Source organism: Podarcis liolepis (genome assembly GCF_965112155.1).
Source record: "Podarcis liolepis genome assembly, chromosome: 2".
Classification (NCBI taxonomy): Eukaryota; Metazoa; Chordata; class Lepidosauria; order Squamata; family Lacertidae; genus Podarcis; species Podarcis liolepis.
In genome coordinates, this window is record NC_139555.1 from 361,022 (window position 1) to 374,105 (window position 13,084).

At 49.3% G+C, this 13,084-nt stretch overlaps 1 protein-coding gene and 1 long non-coding RNA gene across 2 annotated transcripts; one reads left to right on the forward strand and one right to left on the reverse strand.

The window, feature by feature from the left end:
- Positions 1–2,119: 2,119 nt before the first annotated feature.
- On the reverse strand, positions 2,120–12,625 carry PGLS (6-phosphogluconolactonase). Its single transcript, XM_083486764.1, has 5 exons — positions 12,199–12,625; positions 11,733–11,840; positions 9,256–9,357; positions 4,087–4,227; positions 2,120–2,632 (listed from the first exon to the last, which is right to left on the reverse strand). The coding sequence occupies exons 1-5, from the start codon at positions 12,490–12,492 to the stop codon at positions 2,495–2,497; spliced, it is 783 nt and encodes a 260-aa protein (XP_083342890.1). The 5' UTR covers positions 12,493–12,625; the 3' UTR covers positions 2,120–2,494.
- On the forward strand, positions 2,639–5,933 carry LOC310699171. Its single transcript, XR_014521964.1, has 2 exons — positions 2,639–3,944; positions 4,030–5,933. It is a non-coding gene; the product is annotated as an uncharacterized lncRNA (long non-coding RNA).
- Positions 12,626–13,084: the final 459 nt, after the last annotated feature.

Genomic DNA, 13,084 nt, shown 5'->3' on the forward strand with positions numbered 1-13,084 from the left:
CCACGACTGGACCTAATGGTCAGGGGTCCCTTTACCTAATATATACTAGAATGTCCTACAAGAGCTGCCTTCTCTCTCTCTTTTTGCTGTCGATATGCCTGTGCATTCAGCAGCAGCTGAGCTGGTCAACAATGAAGCAGCTGAAGCTAAATGTGGCAAAACGATGGAGAAAAGCTTTGCCAGAGCAGGAAGAGCAGGATAAAGGTCAAGGGGGCAAAGCAGGGGGAAAGTCTTGCACACTGTATCTCAGTTAACTGCATAACTCATAGGATCATAGACTCACGGAATGGTAGAGTTGGAAGGGACCCTGAGGGTCATGTGGTCCAACCCCTGCAATGCAGGGATCTCAACTGAAGCAACCATGGCAAATGGCCATCTAGAACTTGTGTGATGCATGGAACTTGCACTTTCCTTTTGGCAGTAGCACCCTCCCTGTGGAACACCATCCCATCAGATGTCAAGGAGATACACTTTTAGAAGACATCTGAAGGCAGCCCTGTAGAGGGAAGCCTTTTAATGTGTAATGTTTATTATGCTGTTATATATGCTGTAACCCGCCCATAGTGGCTTGGGAAACCCAGTCAGATGGGCAGGGAATAATAATAATAATAATGAAAGCCACTTTCAACAGTGGATTTCCCTACCCCCTTCTGAGTAAATAAGGGGAGAACTGCATTGTTGCACACATTGCATCCATACTCTATGAAAAAATCCAAGAGCACCCCACACCTATCAACCTCTGCTTAAAAACCTCCAAGAAAGGAGAGTCCACAACCTCCCAAGGGAGACCGTTCCTCTGTCAAACAGCTCTTACCATCAGAAAGTTAGCTGGAATCTCCTTTCTGGCAATTTGAAGCCATGGGTTCGAGTCCTACCCTCCAGCAGGAGCAAACAAGCTTGCTGCCTCTTCCATGGGACAGATTTCCCTGAAAAGATTTGAAGATGGCTCTCATATCTCCTCTCAGCCTCCTCTTTTCCAGACTAAACACACCAGCTTCTTCAACTATTTCTCATAAGGCTTGGATTGCAGATGCCTGGTAATCTTGGTCACCCTTCTATGCACAAATCTTAAATTGTGGGGTCCAGAACTGGACCCAGGTCTCCAGGTGTGGTCTGACCCAGTTAGAATAGAGTGGGACCAGGACTTGCCTTTCACTGTGAAGTGGGCCTTTTTCTTTTGTATAGAAGTCTGGATCCCTAGGATTCTCTCTCTCACTCACTCATCCCCCCCCCCCCGCAAAAAACCCTATAAGGCTGGAAAGCACTAGACATAAGGACTCAGGGGATTAAACTACAGTTCCAAGGATTCTTTGGGGAAAGCCATGACGGTTAAAGTAGTATAATGCTGCTTTAAAAGCAAGGTGCAGTTGCGACCTTAGTTAGGCTAGGTTCAAACAGTGACTGGCCCAGAGGACCTTCATGGGTGATCAGGGATGTGAACCCAGGACTTCCAAGCAATGTACTTACCTGCTTATCCACCTGTTTCACTATTCTATGACTGACACTACAAAGACTGCTGTTCTCTGGGATATGTAAATAATGGAGCAACAAAGCTGCCTGCCTTTTTTTTGCTTTTTCTTTCCCTGGGGGTGTCACTGGGAGGCTAACATGATGAGCTCCTGTGCTCCCCCTCTTGTGCAGGCCATTGGGTTGCTCAGCCTCCTCCCACAGGGAAGGGCTATGGAACATCTTTTCCTTTGACAGCTGTAAGCAGCAGTGCCAGCCAAACGTGGACATGGCTTGCAGTCATCTGGCTGTGCTTTTCTGTTAACCTCTCAAGATGCTCCTGTACATTCTTTATCTCCGTTTAGAAGCTTGTAGACTTTAGATGTCACTGCAGAGCTTTGGTGAGTTGGTTCCATTGCATTTCACGTCCTCTCTACCTCTCCCATCTACATGTTTTCAACTGAGTCTTGCCAGCCAAAGTTGACCCCAACTGCCCTGCAAATACACTGCAACCAAGGGCCATATAAATTCTGCTAGTACCCTGTATGTTAAATGTGCACTGACCCAGCATCCATATATAATGAGTGTCAATGCAGAAGAGACTTCACTCTTGTCCCCATATTAAAGAAAAATCACACAAGGAAGAGAGGAACACACAGTGCCAACATGGAGCGGCTGTACTTTACATCTTTAATTGTGCACTCACTTTACACCACATTAGACTGTTCACATGATAAAAGACTGTAATGCTGTTCCCTGCAACTCTGTTTACAACTAGTAGCTGGACCCAAGTGTCCCCCCACCCCCATTTCACACTTTGTCCTGGCTAAAGAAATAATTATATTGGTTACACAGTGCTCCACAAATGTATCACTTCATTAATTTTTTTAAGAGGAGGAAGGAAGGGGGGGGGGGAAACAGTGTTAGTTTAGTGCCGCTCCTGAGCGCTACGACCAGATGTGGAGACCGTGACCTGGAATGTTGGCAGGCTGGGCTCTACCCCACAACCTGCATTTGATGGGCTCTCCCCAATCTGAAACATGAGCTTCTACAAGATGGAGTGCTTCTCAAAGGGAATTGTCAACTCCTTTGCAGCTGGCTCATCCAGAAACCAATACAGCTTCCCAGTGTGGGGTTGGACCAGGGCAGCTGGCAGTGGGTTCTCTTCATCACCTTCCAAAATACGCTGTCCCAAAAAACAGGATGTTAGAAGCTAATCACTTGGAACTTAATGATTAGCACAGTACTCAAAATGTAGACGTTACAGAGATTTCCCTCACCACATCTCCAACAAAAGATAAGAATCAGAATTCAAACCCAAAACTGCATGATTAGCAGCCTTGATATCTACTGAATCAGACATGCCTTTGGAAACCAGGTAGGTTGGTAGGGTGTAGCAGAGGCAGCAGTTTGAACAAAAGGGGTGTTTTTAAACTCTAAATGCTTCTGGAAAGATAAGACAACCAGTGGCGAGGGCTGGGCCTCCGGTTCTCTTCATAAGCTCCCTCGGCCCCCAAACTAACAGAAACAGAATTACACAAAATGAATCCAGCCTGCAGAAGTTAATGAATTTGAATAATCAGAGTGGGGAGAGAGAACATGAAATTGCGGGGCAAAGTATTATTTATTATTTTGTGAATTATTTCCCATGAAAACATCTTAAAGAGATTTACTTTTTTAAAAAAACCCATTATAAAATAGAGAGCCATAGCTTAATAATGAAGCACGTGCTTTACATGCAGAAAAGCCCCTCCTTCCATTCCTGGCATCTCCTCGTCCAAATCCCTGGAGAGCTGCTGCAGCCGCAGTATGCTAAGGGTGGGAATCCTGCACCCATCCAGATGTTACTGGCCTCTCAAGTGCCACCAGTCCCAGGCAGCCTGGCTAAGGGCCAGGGATGGTGGGAGACAGTCCAGCAATGCCGGGAGGGCCGCCAGTTCCCTGCTGCAGGTGTGGACAATACTAACTTGATTACTCCTATCAGGCCACATGCCAGGCTGGCTTAGAACACCTCTTTCAAGCATTTAATGAGGTTGAAGCTGTTCTCCTCTCCCAGACAAAAGCAGCTAATGCTGGAAGAAACAAGCCAGTGTTGCTTTAAGAAGAGGCTGCTGCCATGTGGCTCCACTGCTGCTTCTCTAGGAACCCAGAAAAAGCCAAGAGGTGTGTTCCCAACAGCCTCACCATCCTCATGCAATTGCTCTGTCAAGGATGATGTGTATTCTTTTCCTGGGGAATTCTAAGACAGGTAAATTCTAAAACACTCAACATGTTGCATCTTTAGGAGGTTATTGTTTGATTCAGTCAAAAATCTGATTTAACTCTGAAACACTTCTGTTTAACTCCTCCACAGATAAACCAGGGCAGGAGAAGCTGAAGCTCTCCAGACCTTGTTGGGACTCTAAATCCCATCAACCCCAGCTGGAATGGCCAATGTCCAGGGATGCTAGAAGCTGTAATCCAAAAATGGACTCAGGACCACAGGTACCCCACCCCAGGTAAAAACCTACCAGTACTGAGTTTCCTAGCTCTGGGTATTCCTGACCCACCCCCCCACAAGAAATCCATTCTCTTCTTTCCCAGGGTGGAATCCAGCGCACCTCCAAACCTGTGAGAAAGAAGCCACAGGATGCATGTTACCTTAATCACGGCAGCCTTGCTGTCCCCAGTGGCCACAAACACCACGCTGCGAGCCGCGTTCAACACTGGGAGGGTCAGCGTAATGCGCTCCGGAGGTGGCTTTGGAGAATCGCTAATGGCAGCCACTATTTTCTCCCGCTCCTGCCACAGGAAAGAGGGAGGGAGGGGAGATTAGGGGTGTTCTGTCACAGCCCTGCCTACACCATATTGTGCCAAGCCCATAATTGAAAAGGATCTCCCCAAAGCTATTCTCAGGCACATTACTGGCAACCTGTGGCATCAGCCAAGCACCTGTTCTGAAGAGCAAGCCTAGATATTTTAACTGGGCAGACACTGGTATTCAAGCCTCCATAGCATCCATGCAGAGTAACCAGTCTTGAGAGCCAGCCGGCCAGTCATCTTTAAAGAATGTGAAGAATGCATGCAAATTTATATCTTCACCCAGAAATGAAGCAAGGTGGCCGGGTACACAGAAAGGTTGAGTGAGATTTAAACACAAGTGCAAAAGAGGAAATTTGACATGACTATATATGTAGCCATAAGCACTTCACAGCAAATGGAAGTCCTGGGAGCACTCCAGACTTGAGAAAGCCCTGGAATCTGGTTGCCCATGCACTTAGATGCAGCAACAATTGCAGCTAGGAATTGGGAATATTTGTCAACTTGGGAAAGGGGGGCTGGCACCTAAAAGATTGATACTGATTCCAGCTTCGTTTGATATTTTCTTGCTTCTCCAAATACATGCTGTCTGAACAGACAGAAATGGGCACAGGAACAAAGGGAGAGGACAGCCAAAAGAGGGGAAGTGCTGCAACAACACTGGGTGTGTGTGTGTCTGTGTGTGTGTGGCACATCTGCAGAACAGGCTTAGATGGGGAGTGGCTTGCAGGCTTGATAAACTAAATGAGTGCATCCATAATCCCCCCCCCCCAAAGAAATCTGCAAGGAAGTGCCCTGGGATGAGCAAGATGGTTTAAACAGCTAGGGGTTTGTTTAATATTGAATTTGGTGAAATGTTTCTGCATATTTTTTAGTCGTTCTTGTTGCAAAAGCTTCTGAAATACCCCATTTGGAAAAGGAGTTACTCAAGCATTTAACTGTTACATACAAGCAATCCTGTTTGACTCCTAAGCCTCTCAGGGATAGGGCACAGTATAAAACCCAATTAGAGAGAAGAGATTTCTCACCCTTTACTCACATCAGCTTTACTTACCTGAAGCAGCAGTGCTGTAAGCAGTAATATCAACATGCCCTAAATGGGGGAGATGCAAGTGGTCCCGGCCCCTGGAAGTGTAATGCTGACACCTCATCAGACATTATTTCAGGGACATGCAAGGCTGGAACCTAACAGCTCTGGTATTTCTATCTCTGCTAGGCAAGTGATGCCATTTCCTTTTTTAAAACAGGGGTTTCAACAGAAGCAAAAGCAAAACACAGGAAGTGTTTAGAAACCATTTCATTCCACTTTGGAGTGTTTCAACTGCCTATGGCTGCCGAAACATATTTTTGAGTTGACTATTTAATGTACTTCAACATTTACAAGGTACATTTAAAACCATATCCAAACTTGCTATTTTCTTACTTTCCCAAACTTCAAAAGGTCAGAAAACAAATGCACCTTTGATGAGATTTCTTTTTAAAAAAATAGATCAAGATTTTCACTGATACACACACTAGTACACAAACACTAGAACAGCAAGTTTGAACTAGACATTTAAGCAATTAAAACTTAAGCTGATTCAATGTTGGGGGCAATTTCAATCTGAGAGGCTGTGAGTTTGCACTGTTTAATTTCTAAAGTTATTTGGGTTCTTGTGTGTTATTGCAATAAGGAATGAAAAAGAAAATATTATAATAAATAATAATAATAATAAATTTTATTTATATCCCGCCCTCCCCAGCTGAGCCGGGCTCAGGGCGGCTAACAACAATCAAATAAACTCTCCCTTCTAATAGCCGACAGGTAGCTCCATTTATTAAACTGAAAAGTCCCCTTGTGGTTTCTCCAACATCTCAAACAGCAACCTCTATTGACGTTTTGATACAATACAAATGTATTTAAATTTAATTTAATATATTGATCAGTTAGGAGGCAGATGGTTAAATAACTCATCTTTAAATTGATTGATAGTCCCTAAAGATTAGTTTCAAAAAACTTCAAATATCCTAAGGGAATTGTTTGAGTAAAGGTAGTTGAATAAGAGGAAAAGGGGTGGAGTCAAGAGTCACCGTCCGATGAAAGCAGATGATGCAAGGCAAAGAGAAAGGGGAGGAGAGCAAACACCTGGTCAAAATCTGAGATAACATAACAAGAAAGTGTCCAGAATATTCAGTTTAACCACCTGCCAGATCTGTTCCCCTGGCAATCAGTTTGTCATGCCTTGCAGCCACCTACAGTGGTGGTGGTGGGGAACCTACAGGGGTCGTGGGACCACCTCTCTCAGCTCCCATCTCCACTGGCCACAACCGCTGGAGCTGGAGTCCTCCAACAACATCTGGAGGTTAACACAGAGCAGGAATGGGGAACCGAGGGACTAGGTGTCAAGTCACACCCCTCACCAGCCCAGCTCTGCACTCTCTTTGGGTGCTTTTGCCTGGCTAGAATGCCTACTTGAACCCTCATCATGTGTCTTGTGTCCTGGATGGAGGACACAGAAAGAGGACTTCAACTCTATGAGAGCAAGCCTTTCTGCTTGTCTGATGGAACTATCTCCCCTCTCCTCCCCTTGTGTGCTGTTCTGGAGGTTCTCCTGCCCAACCCACTTAACCAACTGGGCAGTGGGAGAGGAGAAGTGGGGAAAGTCCTTGTGCAGACTTCTGCTAGCGAGATTGGTTAACTAAATTTGGCCCAAAGTGCTTACTGCACAAAAGTAGCATGCACATTTATTACTCAGCCCCCTTTTGCTTCTGGCCCTGCCAAGCACTGTGAGGTTTCTCAGAAGGGAGTGTAGTCCTTGGGCTCAGAAAGTATCCCCACATCTGACCTAGAAGCTCAGTGGGTAGCCAGCTCCGAGTGTGGGAGAGCATCACTCTCAAAGACCCAGCTGCCCAATGAATTCCCACTTGGCACTGCCAGAACAAAATCCAATTTAAATGTGTCAGGCAGCCTGCCTTCAGGACAAAGCAAGACACCAGTAAGCCTTAATCCGATTCCCCTCAGCAGTTTAAAATAGCCAGCTAGATAGACAGCAGCCCCTTCTACTTCCTCATCCTTATTCAGACGCTGTGAGGCATGACCTCTGAAAGGAACATGGCTCACACAGGGGTGGAGAACCCTTTTCAGGCTGAGTGTGACTCAACAAATGTGAATGCTGCTTTGGAAGAGGAGTCTAGCTTCTGCACTACTCACTCAGTCATGCATACCCCTCTATCCTGCACCCAGGCAAGCAAGAGGCAGGATCCTGCTCAAGGACACAAACATAAACTCAAGGAGGGGGCAAAGCAGGGCCAGTGAGGGGCGCAGCCTGGAGAGAGTTCCAAGGGAGACAGAGAGACCTGGGGGGCTGCAATGGGTCCTGGGCCTGAGGCTCCCCAGTCAAGAGAGGAGCAGCAATAAACCTGCAGGCACATTTGGTTTCAAACTGGGTGAGGGACATTGTGTTGAGATTCTTGCATTGCAGGACCCTTGGGGTCCCCCCCCCCAATTCTGTGATTCTATGACAGGGGTCAGCAAACCTTTTCAACAGGGGGTCAGTCCACTGTCCCTCAGGCCTTGTGGGGGCCGGACTATATTTTGAGGGGGGAAAACAAACGAATTCCTATGCACGCTGCACATATTGTATTTGTAGTGCACAAAAAATAGGAAAAACAATACAATATTTAAAATGAAGAATGATTTTAATCCCGCTCTCCGTCCGTTTTCCATGGGGGGGGTGTATATGTGTTTTGTGTGTTACAGAAACTTAGTCACCAGCTATTCACCCTCAACCACCTACCCCCCCCCAAAAAAGTGACACAAGCCAGCTCCCAAACAGGGAAGGGTACCCTTGCCCACAGAAAGAGTGTCTCCACACCACAAACAGTTTCCCTTCCATGGGGTTTTCCTACCACAGCTCATCATTCTTGGCACAGAGTGTGCCTCCTGACCATGGGAAGAGTGCCCTGCTGAGTGTGTGTGAGACAGAAACTTCCACCTACCCCCTCCCCAAGAATATGGGGTGCCACCTTGAATAAAATATTGGGAGAGGCAAATAAGCCCCACCCTGTATAATCGATCGCATTGTGCTTTACACGTGCACACCAAAAGGCAACGTCCATCAACTTTTTTGGGGGGGTGGCTCCCTCAATTTTTTTGGGGGGTGGCTCCCTCAATTTTGGGGGGGGCGACGAAGGAACCTATGCCAAGAACAGAGACAGGCCAATCCCCGGAATGGCAACAGTGCCCCTGTGCATGGCGAGAGCACCTCTGCAGCACTTGAGGCTACTACAAAGTGGGGTGGGGGGTGGGGACCGATACCACTTGCCTCCTGATTCTGGCCAGCCAATCCCGGGCTCGAGGTGAGCCTATACCCACCCTCTCACGAAACTGGCAAGAGTGCCCCTGCCCATAGCAAGCGCGCCCAGTGCGCAACACCCACGCCTCCTGCTCTGCTCCGTCTCTGCTGTTGGAGACGAGGAATCCGAACTTGTCAACACAGCGCTCGCCATTGGAGCTGCCGTGGCGGCTGCCCAATGAGCTCTGTGAGTCCATCTCGCTCGTCACAGCCACCGCTGCTTCGTATTTGGCAGCGTCGCTGTTGCCGTCCTCTGCCTCGGCCAGGGGTGCAGAGCCCACGCCACTGGCCTGGGTGGCGGAGGCAGCCTCCCTGCCGCTGCCGCTTCCTTCCACTCGGCTCTTGGCCATATGCGGCCGCCTCAGTGGCAAAGAAGGGGCGTTGCGCAGAGGTGTCCGTGGCTTCAGGTTGGCTGCAGGAGCTTCCTGAAGCCAATCCAAAGGCATGCCAGCATCGCGGAGGTCAGTCCCCGCGCGGCGAGGCGTCCATGGCTTCTTCTGAAGGAAATGCTGCACCGCACTGGCTTAGATCAGCACACGGAGACTGACTGAGCGGGCAGCAGAGTCCGCAGGCCAGATTTACGAGCCTGGTGGGCTGGATCCGGCCCCCGGGCCTTAGTTTGCCAACCCATGTTCTATATGATCAAAGTTCACTGCAGCTCCACACCCTGGCTCACCTGCAAGAGAGAATGATCCGGAAAGAGTGAGCAGGTGTGCCCATCTGGTCCCACTCCCAAGATCAAGAGGTCAAACACAGGCATATCCTCGCCTTGGAAGGCCTACACAGAATGGGAGAACACACATTTATTAACCACATTTTCAGTACTGCCCTTCAATATACAATTATCACTGTGCTTTACAGAGCTTAAAATAAAAGTAAAAATGCAATGGAACAGCATCGCAATCCTAATGGCAGGAAAAAGAAGAAGCCATGATAATATCATCGGAAGATGATAATAAGCCTGGGGAAAGGTATTTGACTGGCACCAAAATACCTTAGTGCCAGGCAGCCAATTCCTTGGTGTGTCCACGTCAGGGACAGCCGACCTTCAAATGCATTAGAGGGAAGACCTTGCCTCCCACCAGCAATTTTCCAAAGTGCTTTCAGTCTTCAAGCTGTCAGGGGGGGGCCAAGGGGGGGGAGACCCAATTCATTTAGCAAGGAGAGATGCATATTTCTGACTATTACTAGAAGATCCCTCTAATAATAATAATATAATAATAAATTTTATTTATATCCCGCCCTCCCCAGCTGAAGCCAGGCTCAGGGCGGCTAACAATAAAACAGTACAAAAGTACAGCATAAACAACACTCTAAAATCATTCATTATAAAATTAATTAATTCAAGCCACTGGCACCCATTGGGCCAGAGCTCCGCGAATATTGCCGAGGGAGGGAGTCAGGCTGTGCCCTGGCCAAAGGCCTGGTGGAACAGCTCTGTCTTGCAGGCCCTGCGGAAAGATGTCAAGTCCCGCAGGGCCCTGGTCTCTTGTGACAGAGTGTTCCACCAGATCGGAGCCGCAGCCGAAAAAGCCCTGGCTCTAGTTGAGGCCAGCCTAACTTCTCTGTGGCCTGGGACCTTCAAGATGTTTTAATTTGAAGACCGTAAGTTTCTCTGTGGGGCATACCAGGAGAGGCGGTCCCGTAGGCACGAGGGTCCTAGGCCGTATAGGGCTTTAAAGGTTAAAACCAGCACCTTAAACCTGATCCTGTACTCCACCGGGAGCCAGTGCAGCTGGTATAGCACCGGGTGAATGTGATCTCGCAGCGAAGACCTCGTAAGGAGCCTCGCTGCGGCATTCTGCACCCGCTGGTGTTTCTGGGTCAGTCTCAAGGGCAGCCCCACGTAGAGCGAGTTACAATAATCCAGTCTGGAGGTGACCGTTGCGTGGATCACAGTGGCTAGGTCAGGGCGAGAGAGGTAAGGAGCCAACTGCTTAGCTTGGCGGAGATGGAAAAATGCCGCCTTTGTTATAGCTGCAATCTGCGCCTCCATGGAAAGGGAGGTATCGAAGATTACACCCAAACTCTTAACGGACGGTGCTGGCACTAATTGCGCCCCGCAAGAGATGGGAGTTGCCCCCCCAATCCCATATCGCCCCGTCCCAGCCACAGGACCTCTGTCTTCGAAGGATTTAGCTTCAACCGGCTCCCACGTAACCATCCAGCCACAGCTTCCAAACATCTGGTCAGTGTGTCTGGGGCAGAGTCAGGATGGCCATCCATCAACAGAGTTGGGTGTCATCGGCATACTGATGACAACGCAGCCCAAAACTCCGCACAAGGCTTGATTCGAGCGTGGGAGAAACAAATAACTCCCTTGGCCAACACACACAGCCCTTGCAACCTTCGGTTTTGCTGCAGCACTAGCCTCCCTTTTGAGGTCATCTTCTGCATCTTGTTGACTGACCTCAGTGTTGCATGAAGCGTCACTTTCCTGCCACCCCAAGATTTCTTAGAAAAAGAGTGTGGCTTTGAAATAGGGCCAAGGAGAAACTTGAAGCGAACAAGTTGATCACCAGGCTCCGCACACCACCCAATTAATCACAATCAATGTTATTGGCTCATCAAAAATTCCACTAGGTGGTCTGTGACTTTATTTGGTTGTTTTAATTTAGCGTTTCCAGATGACCCAACAAACTGTATCTTCTGGGCACAGTTCAAAAACTGAAATCAGTAAACTACAAATTCAATCAAAATATTAATCCATATATAAAAGTTGGACCAGGTCAAAATGAACAAAAAGGATAAAAAACCCATTCAACCGCATAAAAAACTCTCACACAAATAATAAAAACAGAATTATAAACCAATAGAAAGAAAGCAGAATAGTTCTAAGAACTAAAAAGAATTGAATTTGAAAAGTGAGAAAAATAAGGTTTTCATCTAGCACCAAAAAAATCCTAACATAGGCACCAGGCATGGCTCTTTGGGGAGAGCATTCCAAAACTGAGGTGCCACCACTGAGAAGACCCTCAGCCCATTTAATGCAGAGCAGCAGAGCAGACTAGGAAGAGCTCTAGCCAGGAACTCAGAATTTAAGATGTCGAGTTAAGCAATGAATGGTAAATAAGCTCAGTCCATTAACTCTCAACACACAAGGATTTTTTGTCCCAACATGGGACCTTGTCTGAAAAAAACACATAACTGTACCTCTTTCAGTTTTGCTGCATAATCTGCAGCTGCCTCTTCCACTGGTAGCGAAGGGTTGATCACAACAATGTGGTCCTCAGGTACAGCAATTTTAGAAAGGAGGTACGTCTGAAATAGGTAACCACAGGTCACATAACAACAAAACCATCTATGGTGGTTCTTTCCAACTTTTGTACTAGGTGATGAAAGCATCATATAAATTGCCTCTTTTTCCTCCCTTGTTAAAATTTAGATTGTAAGCCCCCCGGGGCAGGGGCTGGTTTCTTTTTAGCTTATCTATAATATTCTGTAAAGTACATCAACGGCACTATATAATTAGTAAAAACAAGGTGACTATTTCATTTCTATATCCCGGAGGGCCAGCCCGATCTGTCTGGGCCGGTGCGGCGAACCCCCCAAGGCGGGGTCCGCGGCCCCCCGCCGCCCCCCGAAAGAGCCTCCCCCTCGGGCCCCCCCCGAGGGCCACCTGGTAGGCGCCGTAGTTGCTCTCGGGGTCGCTGAGCGGGACGCGGCGCTCGTCGGCGAAGGCCAGGAGCCAGCGGGCCGGGCAGGCGGCGGCGGCGGGCAGCTCCTGGGCCAGGACGCGCACCAGGCTGCCTCCGGCCAGGCCCAGCGAGAAGCGGCCGGCCGGCCCGCACTGCGCCTCGCGCTGCGCCACCAGCTGCGCCAGCGCCGAGCCCAGCTCTTGCGGGGAAGGGAAGACCGAGACGTGCGGCGCCGAGGCCGCCGGGCCGCGCCGGGACGACGAGGAGCCGGGCATGGCGGGCGAGGCAGAGAGGGAGCCGGCGGGCGGAACGGAAGGGCCGCGCGGCGAGGGAGCCGGGGGGACCCATGAAAGCAGCGAGCGCGGCCGGGCGGAAGACCGGGAGGTAGCCGAGGGAGCACGGGCGGAAGAGGCGCCGGAAGGAAGCGCAGCTCAGCGCAGCCCGACCCCGCCCAGGAGGCACCGGAAGTCCGGCGGCGACCTCGGAAGCCCTCGCTGCTCCGGACGGCCCCGCAGCGCCGCCCCGCGGCCGGAGGCGCATCTCTGGCTGCCCGCCTCGGCAACTGGCCCTCAGGCTCAGCCAGGGGGCAAGCTGGAAGTCAGGCACTAGAAGCGATCAACGAAACCACGTTTCCCACGTCCAGCAAGAGTCCCGCTGCAAGAGCAGCTTTGGCCTTTGCGCCTGCTTTTTGAGTGCCTTCCTCCTCAGCACAGTCTGGAGGGCGTTGTGTTGGCTGCCTCTGTCCCATCAGGCACAGGGGACGACCGTGTGATGGGAGTCCCAGAAGTAGGTGGCTAAGGCACAGGCAAAGCCTGGTCCTTAGGAGGCCTCCTCCTCCTCCTTTGCCTTTAACAGACCAAAACGCAG

What these genes read in the sequence shown, in the direction of transcription:
- PGLS (XM_083486764.1), bottom strand. Translation starts at nt 12,492, where the DNA reads ATGCCCGGCTCCTCGTCGTCCCGGCGCGGCCCGGCGGCCTCGGCGCCG. An exon ending in GCAACTACGGCGCCTACCAG is followed by an intron (nt 11,841 to 12,198) that starts GTGGCCCTCGGG and finishes TACCTATTTCAG; the next exon opens with ACGTACCTCCTTTCTAAAAT. An exon ending in CGGATCATTCTCTCTTGCAG is followed by an intron (nt 4,228 to 9,255) that starts GTGAGCCAGGGT and finishes TTCCTGTGGCAG; the next exon opens with GAGCGGGAGAAAATAGTGGC.